The sequence below is a fragment of the Engystomops pustulosus genome, chromosome 6 (genome assembly GCF_040894005.1).
Source record: "Engystomops pustulosus chromosome 6, aEngPut4.maternal, whole genome shotgun sequence".
In the NCBI taxonomy this organism is placed as follows: Eukaryota; Metazoa; Chordata; class Amphibia; order Anura; family Leptodactylidae; genus Engystomops; species Engystomops pustulosus.
In genome coordinates, this window is record NC_092416.1 from 125,020,600 (window position 1) to 125,043,402 (window position 22,803).

General features: G+C 40.2%; 1 protein-coding gene and 1 long non-coding RNA gene across 3 annotated transcripts in view; one reads left to right on the plus strand and one right to left on the minus strand.

Moving 5' to 3' along the window:
• The window catches only part of MYT1 (myelin transcription factor 1), a 42,195-nt gene extending 28,400 nt beyond the window's left edge, over positions 1-13,795 (plus strand). Inside the window, exons 13-24 of one of the 2 annotated variants that reach the window (XM_072110891.1) lie at positions 1,253-1,522; positions 1,828-1,982; positions 2,652-2,753; positions 4,098-4,160; positions 4,277-4,345; positions 5,621-5,683; positions 6,315-6,398; positions 8,743-8,964; positions 9,084-9,175; positions 9,900-10,003; positions 10,544-10,687; positions 10,946-13,795. In XM_072110891.1, the coding sequence (XP_071966992.1) occupies positions 1,253-1,522; positions 1,828-1,982; positions 2,652-2,753; positions 4,098-4,160; positions 4,277-4,345; positions 5,621-5,683; positions 6,315-6,398; positions 8,743-8,964; positions 9,084-9,175; positions 9,900-10,003; positions 10,544-10,687; positions 10,946-11,086 (1,509 nt within the window). In that variant the 3' untranslated portion in view covers positions 11,087-13,795. The remainder of the gene's footprint in view (positions 1-1,252; positions 1,523-1,827; positions 1,983-2,651; positions 2,754-4,097; positions 4,161-4,276; positions 4,346-5,620; positions 5,684-6,314; positions 6,399-8,742; positions 8,965-9,083; positions 9,176-9,899; positions 10,004-10,543; positions 10,688-10,945) is intronic. The other variant, XM_072110892.1, reaches the window with a different exon arrangement.
• LOC140064217 (uncharacterized) overlaps positions 11,427-22,803 on the minus strand; it is a 58,145-nt gene continuing 46,768 nt past the window's right edge. Inside the window, exon 4 of the long non-coding RNA XR_011847726.1 lies at positions 11,427-11,479. This is a non-coding gene — a long non-coding RNA (uncharacterized lncRNA). The remainder of the gene's footprint in view (positions 11,480-22,803) is intronic.

A 22,803-nucleotide genomic window follows, 5' to 3' on the forward strand; every position in this document is an offset into this window, starting at 1 on the left:
TCTGGCACCCGTTCATCATGAATCTTCATGTGTTGCATGAAGCATAGTGCAGACATGCCACAAAAAGGTTGTGTGCCACACAAATGTGGTGCCACACATATTCATTTTCAAGTCATCAGTAATTTTAGAAAAATTCAGTTTTTTATTGTTATGCAAAATAGATTCTCTGTGCATTAGGGATGAGTCATGTTTGCTGATGCATCCCCATTTTATTATTTTTACTCCTTCTGTCAGTCATTAGAAATTCAGAAAATGCACTAAAAGTGTTATTTCCGTGTATAATGCTGCGTGCGGCGATTCACTAATATTGTGTGCCAGAAATCATGAATCTGTTGCTTCCCCATACTGGCCCGACAGAGTTCACCACCTTTAACATAGGACGTGTGACACAATTTGCAAGTTAAATACGGCGCTCAGTGCGGATCAGTCGGACTGAAAGCACACCCCCTAATTTGTGTCGCATGGAGACACAATATTAGACACTATGGGGCAGATTTATCAAGCAGTCTGAAAGTCAGAATATTTCCAGTTTCCCATGGCAACCAATCACAGCTCAGCTTTCATTTCACCAATGCTCATGAATATTTTAAAGGGGAGCTGTGATTGGTTGCCATGGGCAATTGGAAATATTCTGACTTTCAGACTGCTTGATAAATCTGCCCCTATATTGGCGCCAACATTTCTTAAATACTTGTGCAAGCCGTTTTAGCCTAGAACAAGGCGCACAGTCCGAGAAAAGTGCAGGGCAAAGCACTTAGTAAATGTGCTCCATTGTGTTAAGAGAGCATGCTGAGTGGTGCTAGACAGCATAGAAATAAGAAATAAGCATACATGGCCCCACTCTTGAAAAAGCTAATTTGCATAAAAATAAAAAGTGTCTGACAGGGAAACAGGAAATGTGTCTCTACACAATGCTATTTTTAATTGTGGCAAATGTAGGAGCTGCTACACTTTCTTAGACTTCAGTTGGTACCTCCATAATGTGTGGTCTAACATATTATCAAGGGCAATCATAGAGACCATCAGGTGGTGCTATGAAAACACTGCTATAACACATACCCGCTAGCTTAGCATCAATTACAATGTACCTTTCACATTTCTTATACCAGTATTGTACTATATTTGTCCCAGATTGCACACTATGGTGTAAATTTTCTTTTTGACCACACACTATAGTAGCACCAATTGTTCTTCCATCATGGTTGCTATCCTTACTCATAAGAGTTTCATTTGTTCTTGTCTGTGGTTGCAGTCTATGGATATTGAAGTAGATGAAAATGGCACTTTGGACTTGAGTATGAACAAGCATCGGAAAAGGGAGAACACATTCCCTAGCAGCAGTAGTTGCAGCAGTAGCCCCAGTATGAAGTCTCCAGATCAGTCCCAACGCCAAAACTGTACCAGTGCCACAAGTAGCACTATGACCTCACCCCAGTCCAGCCAGACTTCCCGGCAAGATGAATGGGATGGGCCTATCGACTATACCAAGCCAAATCGCCAACGAGAAGAGGAGCCTGAAGAAGTAGGTTATTAGTGAATGACAACCCATATAAGCATGTGGCTAAAGGTTTTGCTGGTACAGATAAGTAAACTTGGTTGGGGCTTCCTGCAGGTCCTAAAATTGGACAATGTATTTTAAGTTTTACTGGGTGAGGACCACAAGTTATAGATTAAGCATTATACTACTGATCATAAAAAAAATAATGAAATCTATTGTGTCACACCATGGAGCATTACTATTAAATCCAGCCTAGCTTCTTTCATTTCTTTTGAACATTAAAATGCATTTTTTAAGAATTAAAACATGAACTCTACTTCTCTTCAAAGTCCGAACCTGCGGGAGCTTCTTTTGCTTCATCAGAAGCAGACGACCAAGAGATGCAGGAGGAGAACTTTGAAGACCGTAAATACCCTGGAGATGTGACGCTCAGCAATTTCAAATTGAAGTTTCTCTCCAAGGACAGCAAGAAAGAACTGCTGACGTAAGTAAAATGGAATATAATGTGAATTATTAACGTATAAAAGACACAATAGTTTAGTTTGAGCGTCATACACACTTTGGCAGGTAGGGAATTCTGTATAACTTTACTGAAGGAGCCAGAATAACATGGCATACTCTTGTTATGAGGACAGGTAAGTGGGTGGACAGGCAACACTGGCGTTCCACTCATTATATAAGATGCCACAACAGTTGTGTATATGAGATCAGGTGATATTTAGAGGCAAACACATTTATGCAGTCTACCGCAGAGTTAACATACAGTCATTGAGGCTACAGTATAATGTGTTTTCTTTCAAGAATACCATGTTAAAGACTCTGGGCTGGAGAGCGGAGCTGAGAAAATCCTATTTCCTTAGATCCCTTCTCCAGCCTAGAGCTCTATACAGGTAAGTCAGTATGTTTGTGTCACTGAGATGCATAAAAAGTCCCCATTTGCCCAGATGTACCCCTGCATTAAGATGTGCCCATTGCCTACACACTGCATAGGCAGCCATCTTGTGTACTGAATAAATATATAATACTCTGGCAATTGCATGAATATTAGTTTAGTCTACAAAATTGCTGCTTCGTGTGTAGACAAAGTGTACATTTTAAGTCTGGCAGAACATGGCCCTCCCGTTGGACTTACTTGAAACCAATATTTTCCCAGATATTTTGCTGCACAACGGGATATTCGGCCAATACGTGATGGGGGGTGCCCCAGTCCAAAAGGGGGCGATGGAGGAAAAAAAGCAGGAACCCTCCTGAATGAGTAAGTTCTATATTAAGCCTTCACTTAGCTATGCTGGGAATATATCTTCAGACCTGGAGAATCCCTGAATTTTAGCTTGACAATGGTATAACATTTTTAACTATTCTTAAAGTATGCAGATGCTTTTGGTTTGTTGGAACATTCCTCAAAAATGTATGACTTGCAGTTCTCCTTGAATTCAGAAGTCTCAAATGAGTGTGTTGTTTGATATTTTTTTAGTTTACTTTTAGATCTTGTAGCTTTAGGTAAAGTAAGGGGAAACTTTTGGCTGAAGCGGCTATGTGAACACTGAAATAACAAAAATCACATCCTCACCCTGAGCCCAGGATAACTCAGGACTGGGAAAGATCAGGCTAAACATGCTAAAGTATCTTGCTAAACTTGGGATGCCTACAAGAAAAGTGGAAGTGGTCACCTGCAATGTCGCTTGCTTCCTTAGAAACTTGGCCTTGTATTGATTTTATTTGGTTGTGTTATCAGAAAACAATGTTTGGAAACCACAAACCTGTATTTCATTGTCTAAATTTTGATTATGATATCCCCCTTTATTTATATTGCCAAATTGGCACAAGTTTCAACAAAATGAAATACCACCCGAAATGACTTCCTTTCGGCTTTTGTTCTAAGCTCTGGAAAACTCCATGTTTGCTTTATGGACTACTGATATTTTTTGTTCCATCTACCTTATCCTCAATGGAAAGGGACTGTACTTCTCGTTGAGTGTCCAGAACTTTACCATAATTAATATGTATATATGACAGTAAATAGACCAGTTTCTGACTTGTTTAGTTGCTAGTTTTTTGGGACCCAAGAGACCTTACAACATTATAGTCTCTATGGTAACTGAAGTTCCTATTCTTTAAACACCAGCTGCCTTGCTCTCCTCCCATGAGTAGAGTAAAGACGTCCATATGTGTTTGTCGGTGTCATATTGCCCTTGTGGGCTGATAACCAGCATCTATTGTCTTGCTTTCTAGTGTTGTATCCTACAATTAGTTGACATCTAATGATTGTGTGGCTGTAAGCTCATAGACCTGGTATCCTTGCATTGATGATATTTATGTATTTATATGCTGGGCAGCATAGCAAAAATTATTTAGGGCAGTACAATGCTCTTCTTCATTCGGAAAATGATGAATGCAAATTAATGGCCCGGGTTGGCCTTCTACTGCAACTTTAAATTCTCAGTATCCCACAAAGGGATCATCCTACATATTGAAACACTTTTTGTGTGGTTCTAGAATTCACCTTCCCCTTATTGCTTCCAGTGATGTTTGCATAGGCATAATTTTCTGGTGGAATCTCTAGTACTTTTTAGTTACATTGCATTTTCTTTGCACGCAGCTGTCCTACCCCGGGATGTGATGGAAGCGGACACATTACTGGAAATTATGCCTCTCACCGCAGGTTAGACCTCTCTAGACTGATCCTTCGTGCTTTGGCTTGCAGGCTGTTTAGTACTATCCCGCACACCTCCTTTTTTTTATTTTGGCTTATCCGGTTATCTATCTGTTCTCTTTCAGTCTTTCTGGTTGCCCTCTTGCTGACAAGAGTCTCAGAAACCTCATGGCTGCACACTCTGCTGATCTCAAGTATGTTTGCGCTGGGCTGAACTGCTACTACTGCCTTTTCTACTTAACCCTCTTCTTTCCCTCCTGCTTGCCAAAATCTGCTGAGACTGAGCAAATGATGTAGTAGTTAATTCAAACCAGAGCTAACAAAATTCAACATAGAGACATTTGATGTCATTTGAGCTCTGAGCAGATTTTGTTTCTTCAGGGCTAATTTCTGTACCCCTTGCAATCCCTTGCTTTCCTTATTTGCTACAGAATGAATGCTGAGTATGTAATAAACCATGTACAGTATAAACTGGCTAGTTAGATTAGCTATCTGGCTGTTCCCCTGCTGGCTGGAGTGCAAAGCTGACAACTGTACTAAAGTAAACCTGTTCCACACACATAAAGAATCAATTTTTTGGGTAAAATGCAGAAGTAGATATTCACTTGTCATAGTATCATTAAAGACTGTGACGTCTATTTTTTCCCCCCATCTCCTCGATATCCTCCATGTCTATAAATATCCCTGTGAAACTGACTACTTTGCACCTTGGTAGTGCTCATTATCACCCCAGATATAAAGCCCTTATTAAATTGGGGAGTTTTATCATTATCATCTCAGGTAAAACTGTTCTAGTTGCCCATGGAAACCAATCAGAGCTCAGCTTTAATTTTATAAACAGATGTGGGAAAATGAAAGCTGTCCTCTGATTGGTTGCCTTGGACAACTAGAACAGTTCTGTTCTAAGAGACGTATGATAAATCTCCCCAATGTTGTGCTCTTATGTAAATTGAGAACAGCCCACAATGTGCTTCCATTATGAGCACAGAACAGGTGCACCTTAAAACAGATGTCAGCTTAAGGGATTCTGTCTGCAGTTGTGTAAGTACTATACAGAGAATGGAGAGAGCATGACCGTCATGAAGTGGTGGTCATGCAGGCATTGCCCAAGTGTTGGACTCCTTATATCCAGTGAATTCTTCCCTATTCCAAATAGATGCTATAGCAGGGGACACAACAGCCACCATTTATAGTAGCTCTGATCAGTGTACGTGAGGGGCCCACGCTGGGACATAACAAGTGGATTTCTTGTCCATGCAGCCTGTATAACCTGCAAGACTAATCAGGTGTATACAGGTTTTGCTGCAATTGTTTACAATTATCTTTTAGTTTCACAGATATAATATGATTATTGGATTTATTACATGTATTTCACAATTTCCTTAATTTTATTCAGATGCCACCAATCCAGCACAGGCATCATACTACAACTTCTCTGATTCTGGTGCTTTCTTCCTTCTGCTCTCCAGGTGCCCTACCCCAGGATGTGATGGCTCTGGACACATTACAGGGAATTATGCCTCTCATCGGAGGTGAGGACCTATGGGAATTAATTATTAGGGCTTTTTGTATCTTGTATTTTATTCCTAAGGCCCATGTTTATTTTAAGTAAGCAAATCACACAGGGCAAAGTATTTCTGTGACTTGCATCATGGTCCCTATATGTGAAATGTGATGCTTCAAATCTTAAAGGAAATGTGTCCTTGTCTTATTAAAATGTTATCCAAATGGCTCACATTTGGTTAAAAACTGCCCAGGCCCTGACAGTCTTTGTACATAGTGAAAATTTCCTTTCAGCCAAAGTCTCTACATAAGTGAATTAGGCTACAGTTTTTGTCATGTCATTTGTCATGTCACTGTAAGATGCGCCTTATTTCATGCAGTCTAGAAAGCCTAAGAAATCAAACGCTTCCAAGAAGCATCTTCAAGAATTGATGTTGTTCTTAGAAAATAGCGTAATTCTCAGCATAATTGTTTTCCATAGAGTGATTTGTATAATTGCCCTGGGGACACGGTAGTGCCTCATTCTCTGGGTTTGTTTGCTATCATGCTCTCAATATAGCTTCATAGAGGCCAGGCAGGTGAACAGTCTGGGAATAGGTTGTACTGTGTATCTGCACTGAGCATATGGCAATAATTACATCCTCTTCTATGAATTTATAGCTTGTCAGGCTGTCCTCGTGCCAAGAAAAGCGGAATGAAAGTTACACCCACTAAGGATGACAAGGACGACCCAGAGCTAATGAAGTGAGTAGAAGCAGAGCATGTGATGAGAAGAATCTGGGAATCTATATAAGAAAAAACATGTACAATGATTGCAGCTGAAAAGTGTAATAGTGTTACGTGCACTTCACCGAGAAGCCCTAAGGGCAGCCATTGTCTCAGCAGCATCAAACAACATGCGCATTACTAAAATACATTACAGGGAAAGGATGAAAGAGTCTTATGAGATAAAATATAACTGAATGAAGATTTTACTGTGCACCACTAACATGTACCAGTAGTGCCCCCATAATGAAGGAAGAATAGAGTCCATATATACTGTAAATTATAACCTTGTACTTATGTTCTAATGCCATAGATGGCTAGATAAAAAAAAACTGCGCTCAAATGTGACCAAGTTTACACCGCTTTAAATATTGCATTTAATTTCTGCCACTTCAACAAAATGCTATGATAAATGTCCTCCATTGAAGGGATGCAAGACAGAAAGATATATAGATATATATAGATAGATACTACTGCTTTATAGAAAGATATTAGAGATAGAGTTGAGATAGATAATAGATAGTTAGGGGATTATAGACAAATAACCCCTGAGTTTCTAGATAATATATATGTAGAAATATATATAAGATAGATACTGATTTATAGAAATAGCAGTGAGATATATAGATAGTTGGAAGAGAGGAGATATATCCATAGACAAAAGATATATATGAGATGATAGATACATAATGCTTTATAGAAAGTTATAAAAGATAGATAAGAGATATGAGATAGATGATAGATATGACATGTTAGATAGATAGATAGATAGATAGATATGAGATAATGGATAGATAACCCCTGAGTTCCTTAGAATAATTGTAGTGGATTTTTATGAGCCACTCACAGTTTTTTATAAAAGCCACATACAGTACTCGGTTTATCCATAACTTCTTGGCCGATGCTAAGTGGGGGTGTCATCTTCCAAGAATTGTGCACACCAAGGGCGATCAGAGACGGAAATGAAAAATAAAACGCATCTAAATCCCCGCTCCCATCGGCAGCGAGCAGCAGTCACTATGGTAAAAGTGTTGCGCAACAGCGACATATTTTTAATCTCCCGTGGCTGCAAAGTGCATATTGTCCCTGGGTGGTAGGCAACTGGTCTTCTATCAATAGTTACCCCCAGCGGTTGGGCTAAGCATTCTGGAATGGAAGCTATTCTGTCGCTCTGTCAGAATATTATCGGCTGCTTGGAACAAGGCTGAGCTCTGCTGCCCCCCACTGAGGGAAGAGCAATTCAGGATCCATCACTGTGTTAATCATTCTTCAAATAAACGACGGCAGATGTTAAACCAAATTTCACTCTTTACAATTATCACAAATGGGATGAAGCAGCAACAAACAGCCTTTCCATTGTCATTCACACGTCTAAAGGGTTAACACGAAGCAGACAGATGTTTGACACTGTTTAATACTAATTCCAAGATGTAATGAAAGTTATATTAGTCACATAAGGCAGGTAGCATAAGTGCCATAAAGGTGTGATAGAGAGGCAGGCTCTCCCTCCAGAGGATTCACTAATTTGCTCCTCCATGTAGCAACACACAGTTTTCTTATAAATTTTCGGAGGTTCCTGCTGCCAAGGATAGTAGGAGAAAATTGTGCTGCATTTACAGACAATTAAAATCAAGATCAGTTTTTTTCCAGATAAAAATGACATCAACCCAGTTCTTAAGCTTTAGAGAAGAGTCTTTATAAATGACACAGTCTTGTACAGAAAAGTAGATACGGAAAAGAGGATACATCCATGACAGGGGACCTCTATTGTGCCAAAAGTCATTGAAATAGATGCCTGGGCTGGGTCTTCCAATGATTGGTATTGGTGTTAACTCATGCTGCAGAAATTTCACCAACCATGTTTTTTACTTATTATTTCCTGAGCAAGTGTGCAGAAAAGCCAGTAGCAATTCTGGATATCACATTCTGTACAAATAAAACATTTGGGGGTAACAGTGACTGCACAAAGAACTGTAAAGAAAACACATACGAACATCTATCAAAGTGCACTGCACCAGTAGATGTCTGAATGCAGCTCTGGATGAGAATGGAGTACATGACCTAACTTAAAGGAGTAGCCAAGCCACAATTTTGTGGGTGGCCCACTCTTCATTTCCCAGAAGTGGATCTTCTATTGTAAGTTATAATGTTCTGACACAGGGTCCCCCCACCTGTGTGTGCGCAGCATCTGACTGGCAGGCAGACCCGTTCTCCATCAGGCTTGTTGGAAGGATAATGATACAGAGAATTGCACCAAAATCTACACCTTTTATTTTTCTATACAAGCAATATGTTTGTAATATATCTTTTATTCTCTCTCCAGGTGCCCAGTTCCAGGTTGTGATGGACTTGGACACATAAGTGGAAAATATGCTTCTCATCGCAGTGCATCTGGTTGTCCCCTGGCTGCTCGGAGACAGAAGGAAGGAACTCTGAATGGATCTGCCTTCTCCTGGAAATCCCTCAAAAATGAAGGTCCTACATGCCCAACCCCAGGCTGCGACGGTTCAGGTCACGCCAATGGAAGCTTCTTAACTCACAGGAGGTAAAAACATGTCATTTTTCCCTGTGTTTGGGCTATTTCAATGGTCCATTCATAATCCAACTTGCTGAATCTTGACTGATAAAAGATTGGTACTAAAATAACTTCTATCTTTTTCTTAGCTTGTCAGGTTGTCCACGAGCCTCTTTTGTTGGGAAAAAGGGAAAACTCTCAGGGGATGAGCTTCTTGGAACAAAATTCAAGACCAGTGATGGTAAGTTTGAATAATTTCAGCTTTTTACCTGCCAGGTTTAGTTTTCCTGTAGTAATAGAGTAAAAATCACTATAGGGGGATATACAAACCACTTGTGAAAAACAAAGATGTGACCCAGAGATATTACCTTATTGCTCGCCCAATCAGATCTTTTGTTTTGTGTCAATGACATCTAGTATACTCTTACGATAAAGTCTATGGGAGGGAAAAGTTGAACAGTGGCAAAAGAAAATTAACCTCCCCCCAAAACCCAATGGGGCATGTATTTACATACTTAGCTCCAGGATTTTGGTGGTATTGCAGCACAAAGCACCCGGGCACTTAGACCTTTTCCAACTTGTCCAACTAAGGACATGGCCTTTGAAAAATTATGGTCTTACTATAGGGGCATGGCTTCTGGGAAATCGCACACAGTTTAGACCCACTAAAAGTAGGTCTAAAGTAGGAAACGATAGTCTTATGCTGCAAAAGATTTCGTCATCACAGTGAATCTGGCACTGCAAAAGTTATTTCCAGCTACAGACTGGCCGAACCTGAGACACATTACTAAATTCCCCCCAATGAGTCTTTTACAATATAAGCAACAATATTTTCTCCTGTGATCTGGCCTCTTGATAAGTGATGGGAATTACAGAAGATTCAGTCACTAACAAATATTAGCAGGTCACTGCAGAAAGTAACGCCCGTTCTATGCACCAATCCAACATCTTTGTTTTTTTTTTAGTCTTAGAAAATGATGAGGAAATCAAGCAGCTGAACAAGGAAATAAATGAACTCACAGAATCCAACTCGGAGATGGAGGCTGACATGGTGAACCTACAATCTCAGGTCAGTGCTGCGACCTATTATTTTGGTTCCCACAGACATTGTAATGCTTCTTATAATCAATGTTAGTGGTCCCAGGTAAACTATCACACTTTACCTGGCTCCCTGACAGCTACCTTAAGCAAGTCCCAACAGCCCCTGTCTTCATAGCTATATGTGAATAATAAACAGAAGGAGCTGACTGCGCAAGCGTGAGATTTGCTTGCTGCGTTCAGCTTGCGGAGGGAAAAGGAGGGAGGATGAGTAAGGAGTAGGAACATTCACTACAGGAGACAGGGACTTGGCCATTGGAGCAGTCGTCCCCAGGACTTGCTCGTTGTAAAGTTTGATATATGTTTATACTTTTGCATTGTCTGTGGGAACCTGTCATCACCTTCTGGTGACAGGTTCCTTTTAACAAACTATACAAGGGAGCATAATGTGAGATCTTTCCGGAGACACATACCACATAAAGAGCATGCAGACCATATTCTCTTTAATTATGTGCCTATAACAGATCTGCTCCTTGAAAATACTGAGTACAGTACTTTCTCATTAAAACAGATAACAACAATGGAGAAGAACCTGAAGAACATTGAAGATGAGAATAAGGTTATCGAGGAACAGAATGAGGCCCTGTTTGTAGAACTTTCTGGGCTAAGCCAAGCACTCATACGCAGTTTTACCAATATCCGCCTTCCACACATGGTGAGTGATATACCAGCGCTATGTATCTTCTGAGGTGGTCTAGGGGCCTGTGGTTAAAGATAAGAAAAGCTGTACTCTATTATCACACACACAATATAGAAATAAGCAGCATTGTTTGTACAATTGTTTGAGGAATTCAAAAAGTGTTGGCTTATAAATCAGAATAGTCTTATCTTATATTTTCAATCTATTAATTAATTTATGTAATTTTTACAAAGACATTTAATTGCATTGTTCTTTTATTCATTTATGCTACAGGAACCAATCAGTGAACAGAACTTTGATGCCTATGTGACAACCTTGACTGATATGTACAGTAACCAAGAGTGTTACCAAAACCCAGAGAACAAAGCATTGCTTGAGAGTATCAAACAAGCAGTGAAAGGTATCCAGGTGTAATGAGGAGAAATGAGGACACTCACATCTAGTATTCAGGTTCAAAAGCCTTGTGCCCTGTGCATTGAAACACAAACTTAATGGACCAAAATAAATGAAGAAATTAAATCCAAAAAAAGCTGGACAAAGACTGAACTTAAAAATGCATATGGAAGTCAGAGAGGAAGTTCAGGCGCATCCAAAAAAAAAAACAGAGACGTTACCTACCTGTAATTGGCAGTGGCAAATGACTGTGAATGGCCCCAAGTTGTCTAAAACAACAGAGGGTTCAACTCTCTGTAGCAAATCCCTGAGGTTTGACCATGGACCAAATTAAACCAGAAGCCAAAACGGAAGCTTTATACCTGCTGACTCTCTGTCTGGACCATTCACTCCTTGCGTCTTTTGAAAAACCACCTTGCAGGGGAGGATAAAAGACAAGTATTATGAGAAGAGCCGTAACTATTTTTATTTTCATTTTTTGTTTTTCACAAGAAACATTTAAAGAGCAGTTCTTTAATTCCAACAGAAGCGCAAAGGATTAAAGGTTCTCAGGGAAAGCTTTTGGAGTTACCAACTGCATAGTCCAATTTTGTTTCTTTTTGTGTCTTAACCCTAGTGTAAGCAGTTGGAGGTCAGGAACTCACTATAAAACGCATGAGAACTAACTATGAAACGCGTAGTGTGCTGACCAAACTGGCAGTAAAGGTGGGATGGCCAGCTTGTGTCATGTTACTGTGTCTATAAGTTTTTGGAATTGTGTTATGTCTTCGTCCCTAGTGTGCTGCAGTGCAAGAAATGTACAGTGCAAAGATTTATACACCATTCTGGAATAGTGGTGAGATGAGTGGGGTCGGTGTTTGGTTGATCCACTCCAAATTCGCATGACCATTATTCATGACCAACTTGAGCATCTGGCTGTATACATTTTTGCTGCACTTGACGTTTTGAAGTCTCACATGCTGAAATATATATTTATTTTTGGGAACATTTTTATTGTGGACGCAGGGAATATTTTATGTCTTTTTTAGTTTATCACCTTAGGGGAAAAATATGGTTACAGATTATTTTTTAAAACCCTACAGTAGATCTATAAAGCAACTGTAAGAAGCCCCATCAATAACTATAAGAACAGATCTATCCAGGCAACCACACAGATCAAAGTAATTATATTATAAGTTATTAGGGATCAAAGTTCTTATACGTAATGAATTTTCTAAACACAACTCAAGCTTTTTTGATTTACTTTTTATTTTTTTATAAATTAGTGCTTGAGAAAACAGTAAACTAGAGCAAGGCATAGCTGGGAAACAACAGTAAACCGCAGAGAAAACATATTTTTTCTTAATTTTTAATGAATTATTTTACTAATGTGCACTATCCCACAGTAAGCATAATATATAATGGAGTAAGTTTTATACTCCAGCCATACATTTTATCCCTTTACTAGTTCCCTCCTCTTATGGGATTCTTTTGAATTATCAGTTGCATGAAAGGTTCAGCAAACTATTTACTTATCACTGTGCACTTTAAGACCTTTGTGGATTCCAAGTAGTAGCCAGTGAAAAAAAATCAACTAGTGCACTGAGTCTTTCCGTGGAAATTCTGTCACAGTTGCATTTTACAGTGCAAAATATTAGCAGGGACTACTTAGTATCAATCACACAGGACTCTTAAATTCTGCAGAAATTATCTCTAGATTTGAGGCGTTAAGGATTAAGTGTATTTTGCAAATTTCTACTACAGCCTTGCATCTGTAAATATACCCCGCCCTGTTTGTGAATGCATAACAGTTTAGGATATTACCTATAGAACAGCTGCACTTCCACGGAAACACTATAGATGTAGGTTTTTAAATAATGTGTAAATTATTTAATTTTGCAAGTTATGTTGTAATTTATTCATTTAAACCATATGTTAACATTTGATATTTATTTAAAGTTTATGTTAATTTATTATTGTTTTTTTTTGTTACTGGACATCACTGGGTAATAAGGGGAAAGAGCAAAGAAAAAATAAAGAAAAAAAAGAAAAATGTGAAAACAAATAGATAAAAACTTTTGACAAATTATATTCAATGGGTAAATAATAAGAAATAAAAAAACGCTATCTACAGCTAATAGTTTTGATGAAACTTACTTATTTTTTATATATTTTGTTATTTATTCTTTTAAACAATGGGAATTTTTTAAAAAATATTTTATAAAACAGGAGTTTTGATATTTTTGTTTAATTTCATTTTATTGGGCAAAGGGAAGAAATAGATTTTTTTTGTTTTGTTTAATACTTGCTTTTGTTTAATTTATGTAACACCTTTCATGCTGGGGGAGACTTCATAGAGACATAGCTTGCAGTCTTCTCTAGCATGAAAAGGCCACAATATTGCAGGCACTGACAACAGTATATGAGATGCTGTATTTATTTATTATTTAAGTAAAAAAGTAAATGAACATGTGAACTTGTTGTATATTTATTTTGTCATGTTTGTGAGTCTGTTATGTGATTGTTTATGTGCAGAAATTCCTGTTAATATTTAAAGTAAAATAACAAAAAAGAATAATAATATTAATAATAATAATAATGATAATAATAATAAAAGGTTGCATTGAAGGCTGATGCAGACTAGCTGTTGTTCTGTGATAATCTTTCAAATACTGTGAATCCGGCCTCAGGGAACTTTCAAAAACCAACCTGACTTCACTTCACAAATAAAACTCACGTTCTACTTGTGGATACCTGTCTTTTTTATTGTTCTTTCTTATACTTTATATTGGTTTTATCTGTGGAAGCAATGACCATATTCACAGGATACTGAAAAAGCGTTTACAGAATTCACAGATTATAACAAACGGCCATAATGCAAACTGGGTTTTAGCATCTGTATTACAGCTACAACACCAGGACCACCTTTGGTTTTACTAAATGCCACAAAGCACACATAACCATATCCTTTTATGGTGATTTCATGGAAATAGTTGGCGTTCTGCTCTTATGTTTGGAATCGAAACACCAAAATGCAGCTGAATGACAACAGCTTGAAACCAGTCATGTGGCTAAAGATGTGGGCTTCTTGAATTAAATAATAAAAGCAATGATAAAGTTCTACACAAGGTGATAGTGACAGTAATTGAGTTAAATCCCATTGCAGGCAGTTCATTACATGTGTCTGGAAAGCTGGAGTGTTAAAAGTGGACCCAGAAAAAGAAAACACACACTATTGTATCTCCTCTACTGTTGCATCTACACTCATGTTGGGTTCAAAACAGATACATCTTTCCTTTGGTATGTAGATATTGAGCACATGGTCTTTTTTTAAAGATTACAATAAAAGGTCCTGTTGTGGGGAGTCCATGAATTAGAGCCCCATTCATCCAATATGAATGGCTTATCCTAAGGATAGTAGAATATGGAAAACCATTTAAAGGGAGTCCACCACGTGAAGCTCACACACAAGTAAAAACCAGCATTGTGTGGCGTGATATATAATCTTACAATACATATCTTTCCTGTTCGCCAGAAAAGAAAATGATCTTTTAATGTTTATATACATCCCAGCCGCTGCACCTGATTTATTCTTTTTATGCTGCTCAACACCAACCAAAACCATCCCTTTGCGTAATGACTAACAATGCAGTGCAGAAAGAAGTAACCAATAAGGTAATCTGCATAAAATAAATAGGGAATTTACTTTTACATGACAGATTCTGGCAAACAGGAAATGTATTCACAGAGCCTGACATTCAAACCGTCAGCAGGGAAAAATAAGGATGTTTCCGAAACATAGAAAAAAAATCACAGAAAAGTAGAAACATCTAAAAAATTAATTAAATTAATAAATTCCTTTTAAAAAAGGGGACAGGCTGTCTCCACATAGGCAACCAACATACACGTAACAACGCTAGTTAAGTCCTGGTACCTGTTAATTATTATTTAAGAAAAGGTCTCCATGCCAGGACATAACATGCTCAATTACACTATTTTCGGTATCCTATGGTATTGTTGCCACAATAGGATACATAAACTACTGGACCCACTTAACCCTGCGCGTTTCGCCGTTCTTGTGATGCCGAATGTGATGCCCTACTGTTTGACCTAGTGCTTGCGGCGAATCCTCCAGAGTCCACCTGGACTGCTAAAGGTGAAGTCAGGTGCTCTCTGGATTGTTTCTGTCCCAATCACATCTTGGTCTTTTGAGGGTATACACATAATTAAAGAGTATCAACAGAAGGACCGTGAAACAATGGTTCTAATAGACGTTCCTTATCACCTCTAATGCATAATTCTACTAAGGACTACGTTAACCTAGTCGAAATACATACATGATGGTGGGTGCGCCCTCTAGGGTCAGGACTGTGTATTTGCGCCCTCTGCTAAAAACGGCAAGTGCACATAATACCTACCCAGAATAATTATCTGAGTTTTTCTACTCTGACGTACGCACAGTAATTTATGTGCCTAGATTTCATTTTTCGGCGCGTGCGCCGTAATGTATGCGCCTAAATAGCATTTTTTGGCGTACGCGCCACTAATATCCTTTACCCGGAAGTTATTATCATGCACTGGCGGAATCGCGCCGTATTGGACTGGCGCAGGCGCGGTAACCCTGAAAGGACGCCAGCAGGCCACATAAAAGCACCACAGGTGAGAAGTAAAGGTACGTCCATAGCTAGGCGGTCTGGGCGTCAGGATGGTCCTCATACACTCAAGCTAAGTCTCCCTAATTTGGGCTGGTTATGCATATATTGTTTTAGCTTTGTAGCCTATTGTGTACTTCGTCTCTCATATGGTGCTACTGGCTAAGGGTGATGTGCAATAATTTGTATGGCTCAGTATAAGACTTGGGCAAGTGCAATATTTCCATTGATTAATCATGCTATTTTCTACTGTATGAATTTTTATCTGCATTAGGCCTGGGGATATATGCAATCTAGAATACTCCCTGTTACCACAGAACAACATAATCTGATTGGGCAAGTGCAATATGTATATATGCTTATACCGGCTGGAGCACTTGAAGTATATTTAGAGGATACCACATGGGACTTACGCCCACACATATATCTGCCAGAACAGACTTATCCTTCTGCTGATATGCTTAGTCACACTATAGATATCCGGTCTTAATGCAAATGTGAAAAAGGTACATTGCATAAGAAAAGTAGGAACTCATAAGACTGTAATATAACTAAACTGTTGTCTGTTGAGTATCTAGATAGATATATATCATATGTGACTATTTGGACTTGTAATCGGATTTGATTCAATTTATCTTAATTATCTTTCTTGTATACACCATTAGTGTGTGTGAGGACCCGTTTTTTTGGTTCTACCTCCCCACATTTAGACCCCTGAGGAGCCGCTATGTGAGAACGGCGAAACGCGTAGGGTTAAATGGGTCCAGTAGTTTATGTATCCTATTGTGGCAACAATACCATAGGATACCGAAAATAGTGTAATTGAGCATGTTACCGTATTTTCCGGACTATAAGGCGCACTTAAAAGCATTGGATTTCCGTGGAAATCCAAAGTGCGCCTTATAGTCCGGTGCGCCCTATGTATGGCGCTGGGCACAGGGCAGCGGACCATACTTACATAGGTCCCCGCTACCGGAGACCGGAGACAGCAGATCTCCAGCGGGAACTGCAGACCACGCGGCACGAACAACTTCTGCCGCGTGGTCTGCAGTTCCCGCTGGAGATCTGCTGTCTCCGGTCTCCGGTAGCGGGGACCTATGTAAGTATGGTCCGCTGCCCTCCTCCACCTCCCCCTCACCTTCCCCGCGTTCCCCGTCGCGTCTCGGCGTCGCGTCCCGGCGCCGCGTCCCGGCGCCGCGTCACGTCGGGTCCCCGCCACGCCCCCGGACCTCCGCCACGCCCCCGGACCCCGAGCCTTATAGTCCGATGCGCCTTATATATGTAATTATTACATATATAAGGCGCATCGGACTAATGCGCCTTATAGTCCGGTGCGCCCTATAGGGCAAAAAATACGGTATGTCCTGGCATGGAGACCTTTTCATAAATAATAATTAACAGGTACCAGGACTTAACTAGCGTTGTTACGTGTATGTTGGTTGCCTATTTGGAGACAGTCTGTCTCCTTTTCTAAAAGGGATTTATTAAAAGTTATTATTTTTTAGATGCTTCTACTTTTCTGTGATTTTTTTTTTTTTTTAAACAGGAAATGTATGTCTGGAAATCTTATAAAGTGCCCTACACAATGCTGTTTTTACTTGTGGACGAGTTTGGAGATGCTAGACTTACTTTAATCTTCTCTCAGTGTATCTTGTTCTGGTTCTTGGTTCTGGTGCTATTTTTAAGCTGTTTAAATCTAGGAAGAGGGTAGATATGTACCAACAGTGCACCCTCAAAGAGTAGGTAAGAGAAGGTACAGAAAGAAGACAAAAAAGGAAGTGCTCTCCTCCTGCATTAAATGATGACCAGGTTATCTCTCATATGCATATATAAGAAAGACTCTCACCTGGTCCTGTTGTAGACCAAAGCATGTAGTGTATTGTATATAGCCTGGCAGCTTCTCAAGGACTGGGCTCTCCTCCGTGTTCGAGGGCAACCAGTGGATGGTTTCAAACGTAAATTCCAACTGATATTAGGTACTTATAAAGCCAGCACTCAAGCCATACACTCGGACCAAAGTTGAAAAATCCAACAAGGGACTAATGTATTGATAGATGCAATGCATTTCGGTCCAGGACTAGGGCCTTCATTAGGCAATACATGACTGTATTGCCTGATGAAGGTCCTAGTCCTGGACCGAAACGTGTACCATCGTTCTACTGATTGGTGACTGTTGTAACCTTCAGAAAATGTAGTTAGAATCTTTCTCTGTGCGACAGTCATTGCTTTTCTCTAATTATGATCATCACGTTTTTTGCCAAATAAAGGTTTTATGTTAATATACTTTGGTCATTTTCTAAAACACTGTTCTAGTGTTATGGTGTACCCCTTAAAAAATCCATCAAATGTTGATAAATAGAGATTATATTATTTCTGAAAAAAAAAATCCCGACCCCTAGATCCTGCCATCCATGTAGGAGATCCCAGCACATCAGCAGCTACTGCTCCTACCATTTGTGGTTGGAGCATAGAAAAAGTTGGAGCCTGAAGAGTTAAGAAACAACCAAACATGCACTGAATGCCGAAATGTGCCCAATAATTTACGTAGACCAGCAGTGAAGGTCTCTTTAAAGAAACCTTTAGCAGGTCCTTTCCAATTTGTATACAGAGAATAATTGAAAGACATATCAATCAAACTGGACTAGCAGGGAGATGCCATTGGGAAGCTGCTTCACATGCTTGCCTATGTTTATTATGAGGAGCCTATATGTTTTATATTCTTTCTCTAAAGCACCATAAATATAGGGACAGATTCTCTTTGACCACTTCTCTACCTATGACAAACTTACTAATAACAAGATTACACATTTCCTAAAATGACTATTATTTTTTAAGCTTGTACCAGGAAGTGTGTAGGCACAGGGATTATGTACATAGGGTTGTGCTGTATTTCTGGTCTGGGCATTCCTCTACTGGAATGATCACTATTGTCGTGCTATATTTATGGTATGATTACTGTTCTGATGCTGGTATATATTTCCTGTTTGGCATGATTTTGGTTCTGTAATAATGGTCTTGGACTTTATTCATTTTAAAACTGACTCCAGTACTGTATTTGTGTACTAAGCTTTGTTGTGGAGCTGTATTTATGTACATGGCTTTTGCCTCTATAAAGTGTAAAAAATCACACTTTAAGAAGTGAAAAATCCCATAACTCCATTTTTAAAACTGGAATACAGCAGTTTAACACTCTTTTCTTTACTAAAGCCCTGTTCACATTGCTAAATGATGTAGATATCTTTAGATAATAGAGAAAGTAGCAGCACTCTGTCTTCCTAGTTCAGGATATATTTATTCGCATGTGGATACAAAGCTACGTTTCGGCTAGCTCAATGTAGCCATTTTCAAGCAGTGTAGATATTTTTAAATATCAAAAATAAAAAGTCCTGTACACATAACTTTTTCATCCATAAAAATTAAAAATACACTAAAAGCGGCAGCCAGCGTGTGACGGCGTGATGTGAGGAAGCACGTCACAGCCGCATCCTCCGTGAACCTCCCCGCCCCCCCTCGCACGTGTGCACATGCGGTGAGCGATGATCTGACCACAGGAGGTACAACCTCTCCTCCGGGCTCGGGAGCGAAGGCGTACGGGAGCGGAGTAGAAGAATGCCGACTGGCTGGAGGAAGGAGACAGAGTGTTGCGAGCAGAGAGGAGCGCCCTGCTGATCCCCTCCCCCTTACCCTCGGTGAGAAAGAGGACGGCGGAGTAGGTGGTTGTGGGTGCAGAGGGAAGACTTCCGCTGCCCAGCTGGTGTCTCGGGAGGTCCGTCCAGGGAGACTTGCCCCGTCTGGTGAGAGCAGAGGAGGCGAGATTATTGCCGCGGTACAGCTCGGTGAGGCCCAAACGGTCACCTTCAGTGAGAGAGGAGGTGGGCCGCGATCGGAGCGGATCATGGCGCCTGGCTCCCTCCCTCCCCTGTGAGAGAGGTTGGAGGAGGGAGCAGCGGAGAGCTGAAGCACGAAAGCCCCCCAGTTGTATGGCTGTTGGCTGTTGGCGAGCACCTAGGGGCATCGTCACTTTTGGACCTCCGGACAGTGAAGAACAAGGCCTAGAGAAATAACCCAGCCTCGAATCACTATCACTCGTCATCAATGCCCCGGGTCCTGTTTGAACGGCTCGATGGACTCCTGCGACCGCTATAGAGACGAACAAAAGGCGGTGAGAAAACTCTAACTTATTTGGCTACTTTCTTCTCTCCTACTTATATACTCTGAACAGACTCGGTGAGGCAAAGAAAACTGACTGTTGTATACGCTTGAACAGAGCTTCTGATAGGGTCGTTAGACTCTTATGTTGCAGTGTGTACACGGCCTGAACTTTTTGCTTTTTTTTTTTTGGTTATGTAGCAGAGATAACTTAGAGCCCTTTTTTTTTTTTGTGCTGTGTTGGTTGGCAAGAAGAAACACTGCTAAGGAACTGATGTATATACTCGAATAGAGCATCTAACAGGGCCGTTAGTCTCTCACGCTACAGTATATACCTTGTCTGAGATAGAAAGCCGGTTTGTAAGGAGAAATACCGCTAAGTGATTGTTGTACATATTTGAAAACTGAAAACTGTCTGCCGTATATGCTTGTACAGAGTTCCTGATAGTGCCGTCAGACTCTTATGTTACAGTGTGTACCGTGCCTGAGACGGAATATTCATCCGACTATAACACACGGGGCAATTCTGAGATCCTCCTTTGGGCAAAGTCGGTCTGTAAGGAGATATAGTGCTAAGTGGTTTCGACTGTATAAAGCTCGAGTAAATATTTGGGGGTGTTTGCAGTAGTCTACCTTCTCAAAAAGGAATATAAAAAAATAGAAGATGGGGCCAAAAAACGCAGCGCGAAAATCTACTGGTCTAGACAAAATGTGGAAATCTTCCCCAGTCAGACCCAAACACACAGCGAAGGAAAAAGATAGAGAGGAAGAAGGTATGGGAGAGGGGGAACAAAGTGGGTCTCGATACTCCCCGCTGCAAAATGAGGAACCCATGACAGGGAATCCCCCAATTCTCTCAGAAATACTAGAGGTGGTCCGTGAAACCAAGGCCTCAATAGAGTCTATTAGTACCCAAATGGGAGAAGTGAAAACCGATATTTCATCAATTAAACATGAAATTAACAGGTTGAGACAAGAGTGTAAAGAGGCGGAAGCCTCTGTAAAGCAATTGGCGGGGGAAATGCAGATAGTTAGACAGGAGCTAACAGATTTGAAAACTGCTAACAAATGTCTCAAGGACAAGGTTAATGATTTAGAAAACAGATCCAGAAGATCCAATATAAGAGTAGTAGGCTACCCCGAGAAAGGAGAGAATAATGATTTATCGGGGGAGATACAAAAATGGCTGGTTGAGATTTTTGGTTCAGAGGGGTTTTCAGAATTTTTTGGGGTTGAACGGGCCCATCGGGTCCCCTTCAAAAAACCTCCGCAGGGGGCTAGACCCAGAGCTATCCTGGTAAAACTACTCTGTTCTCGAGATAAGGATTACATTTTGAGGCACAGCAGGGATTTAGACCCTATCTTGGTAAATGGCCATAAGGTTTTTTTTTTCCCTGACTATGCGAGAGAGACGCAGAAAGTAAGGATGAGTTTTATAGGCATAAAAAAGAGGCTTCTTGAAGCTAAAATACAGTACTCACTGCTTTTTCCAGCAAGACTGCGGGTTGTGCATAAGAATAAGACCTGGTTTTTTGACTCTCCAGAGGAAGCCTCAGAATGGTTGGAAGGGGAAGGCTCCTAAAGGAAGCATACCCCACTATGTTGGCTAGGGTAACTGGATGTGCATAGGAAAGTTACAGATATTCGATAACCGATATTAAAAGTAGGGGGGGTGGAGTTGGTGAGACGGAGGGATGGCGCGGGAGGAAGGTCGAGATCTACGGAGAATTACTACTGTAGATCAAGGTGTTGGGGGGGGATTGCTATGATAGATTAAGGTGTTGGAATAGGAGGGGGAGAGGGAGGGGATGGGGGAGGGGTTACCGACAGGGGTTCCTTTTTTTTTTTTTTTTTTTTTTCTCCTCTTAAACATAAATGGGTTCCAGAGTAAGAATTTTTGCTTGGAATGTGAGGGGCCTAAGCGATAGATTGAGAAGGTGTATGATCTTTGATCGGATTAAGAGACACCTACCAGCAATTGTATGTCTAACCGAGACTCACCTCGTAGCAGAACATCAAGACCGGATGAGGAAAAAGTGGTCTGGAAAAGAGTACCACTCATACGGGAGCATATATTCACGAGGAGTATCAGTCCTTATACATTCAGATATCGATTTTAAGTTACATAGTAAACAGATAGATAAGGAAGGAAGATACGTATTTTTATGTGGAAAAATAGCTGGACACCAAATCTTGATGGCGTTTATGTATATTCCCCCACCTTTCTCCCTAGGCATATTCGGAGAACTCTTGAAATTTAGGCAAGGGAGGGAACAATATCCAGTTTTAATAATTGGAGACCTAAACGCAGTATTTAATATTGAACTAGACAGGATGAGTTTGGGGAAACGGGAGGAAGGATCTGCTACTGTTAGAAGTTCGAAGCTGACCACTCTGTGTAAAGAACTGGGTTTGGTAGATGTATGGCGTAGTAAACATGGCACTAAGAAAGCGTTTTCCTATTTGAGTAAGACACATAATATTCTGACACGTATCGATCATTGTCTAGCACATCAATCCCTTATCCCTAACATTATGAAGATGCGATATGAACCAATAACTATCTCGGATCACGGTCCAGTGATAGTAGAGATAGGATCGGGAGTAAATAAAAATAAAAATAAAAACTTTAAGCTGAATCCATACTGGCTCACTATATTGGGGGATACACTGGAGGTGAAAAGATCAGTAGCTGAGTGCTGGGAGGCAAACAAAAACTTTAAAGATAGATGGACTATATGGGACACCATTAAGGCTCACTTGAGAGGAGAGTTTAAAAAAGGCATAATAGAGGCTAAACGTACATTTATTCAAGAAGAACGACAGCTGGAAACTAAGTACAAGGAAGCGAGTCACAACATACGGGACCGACAGGATACAGAGACGGGCAAAGCATTGTTAACTGCTAAAGACAAGTATGAAAGATTTTTGGAGGGTAAAGCACAACACAAAATGTTT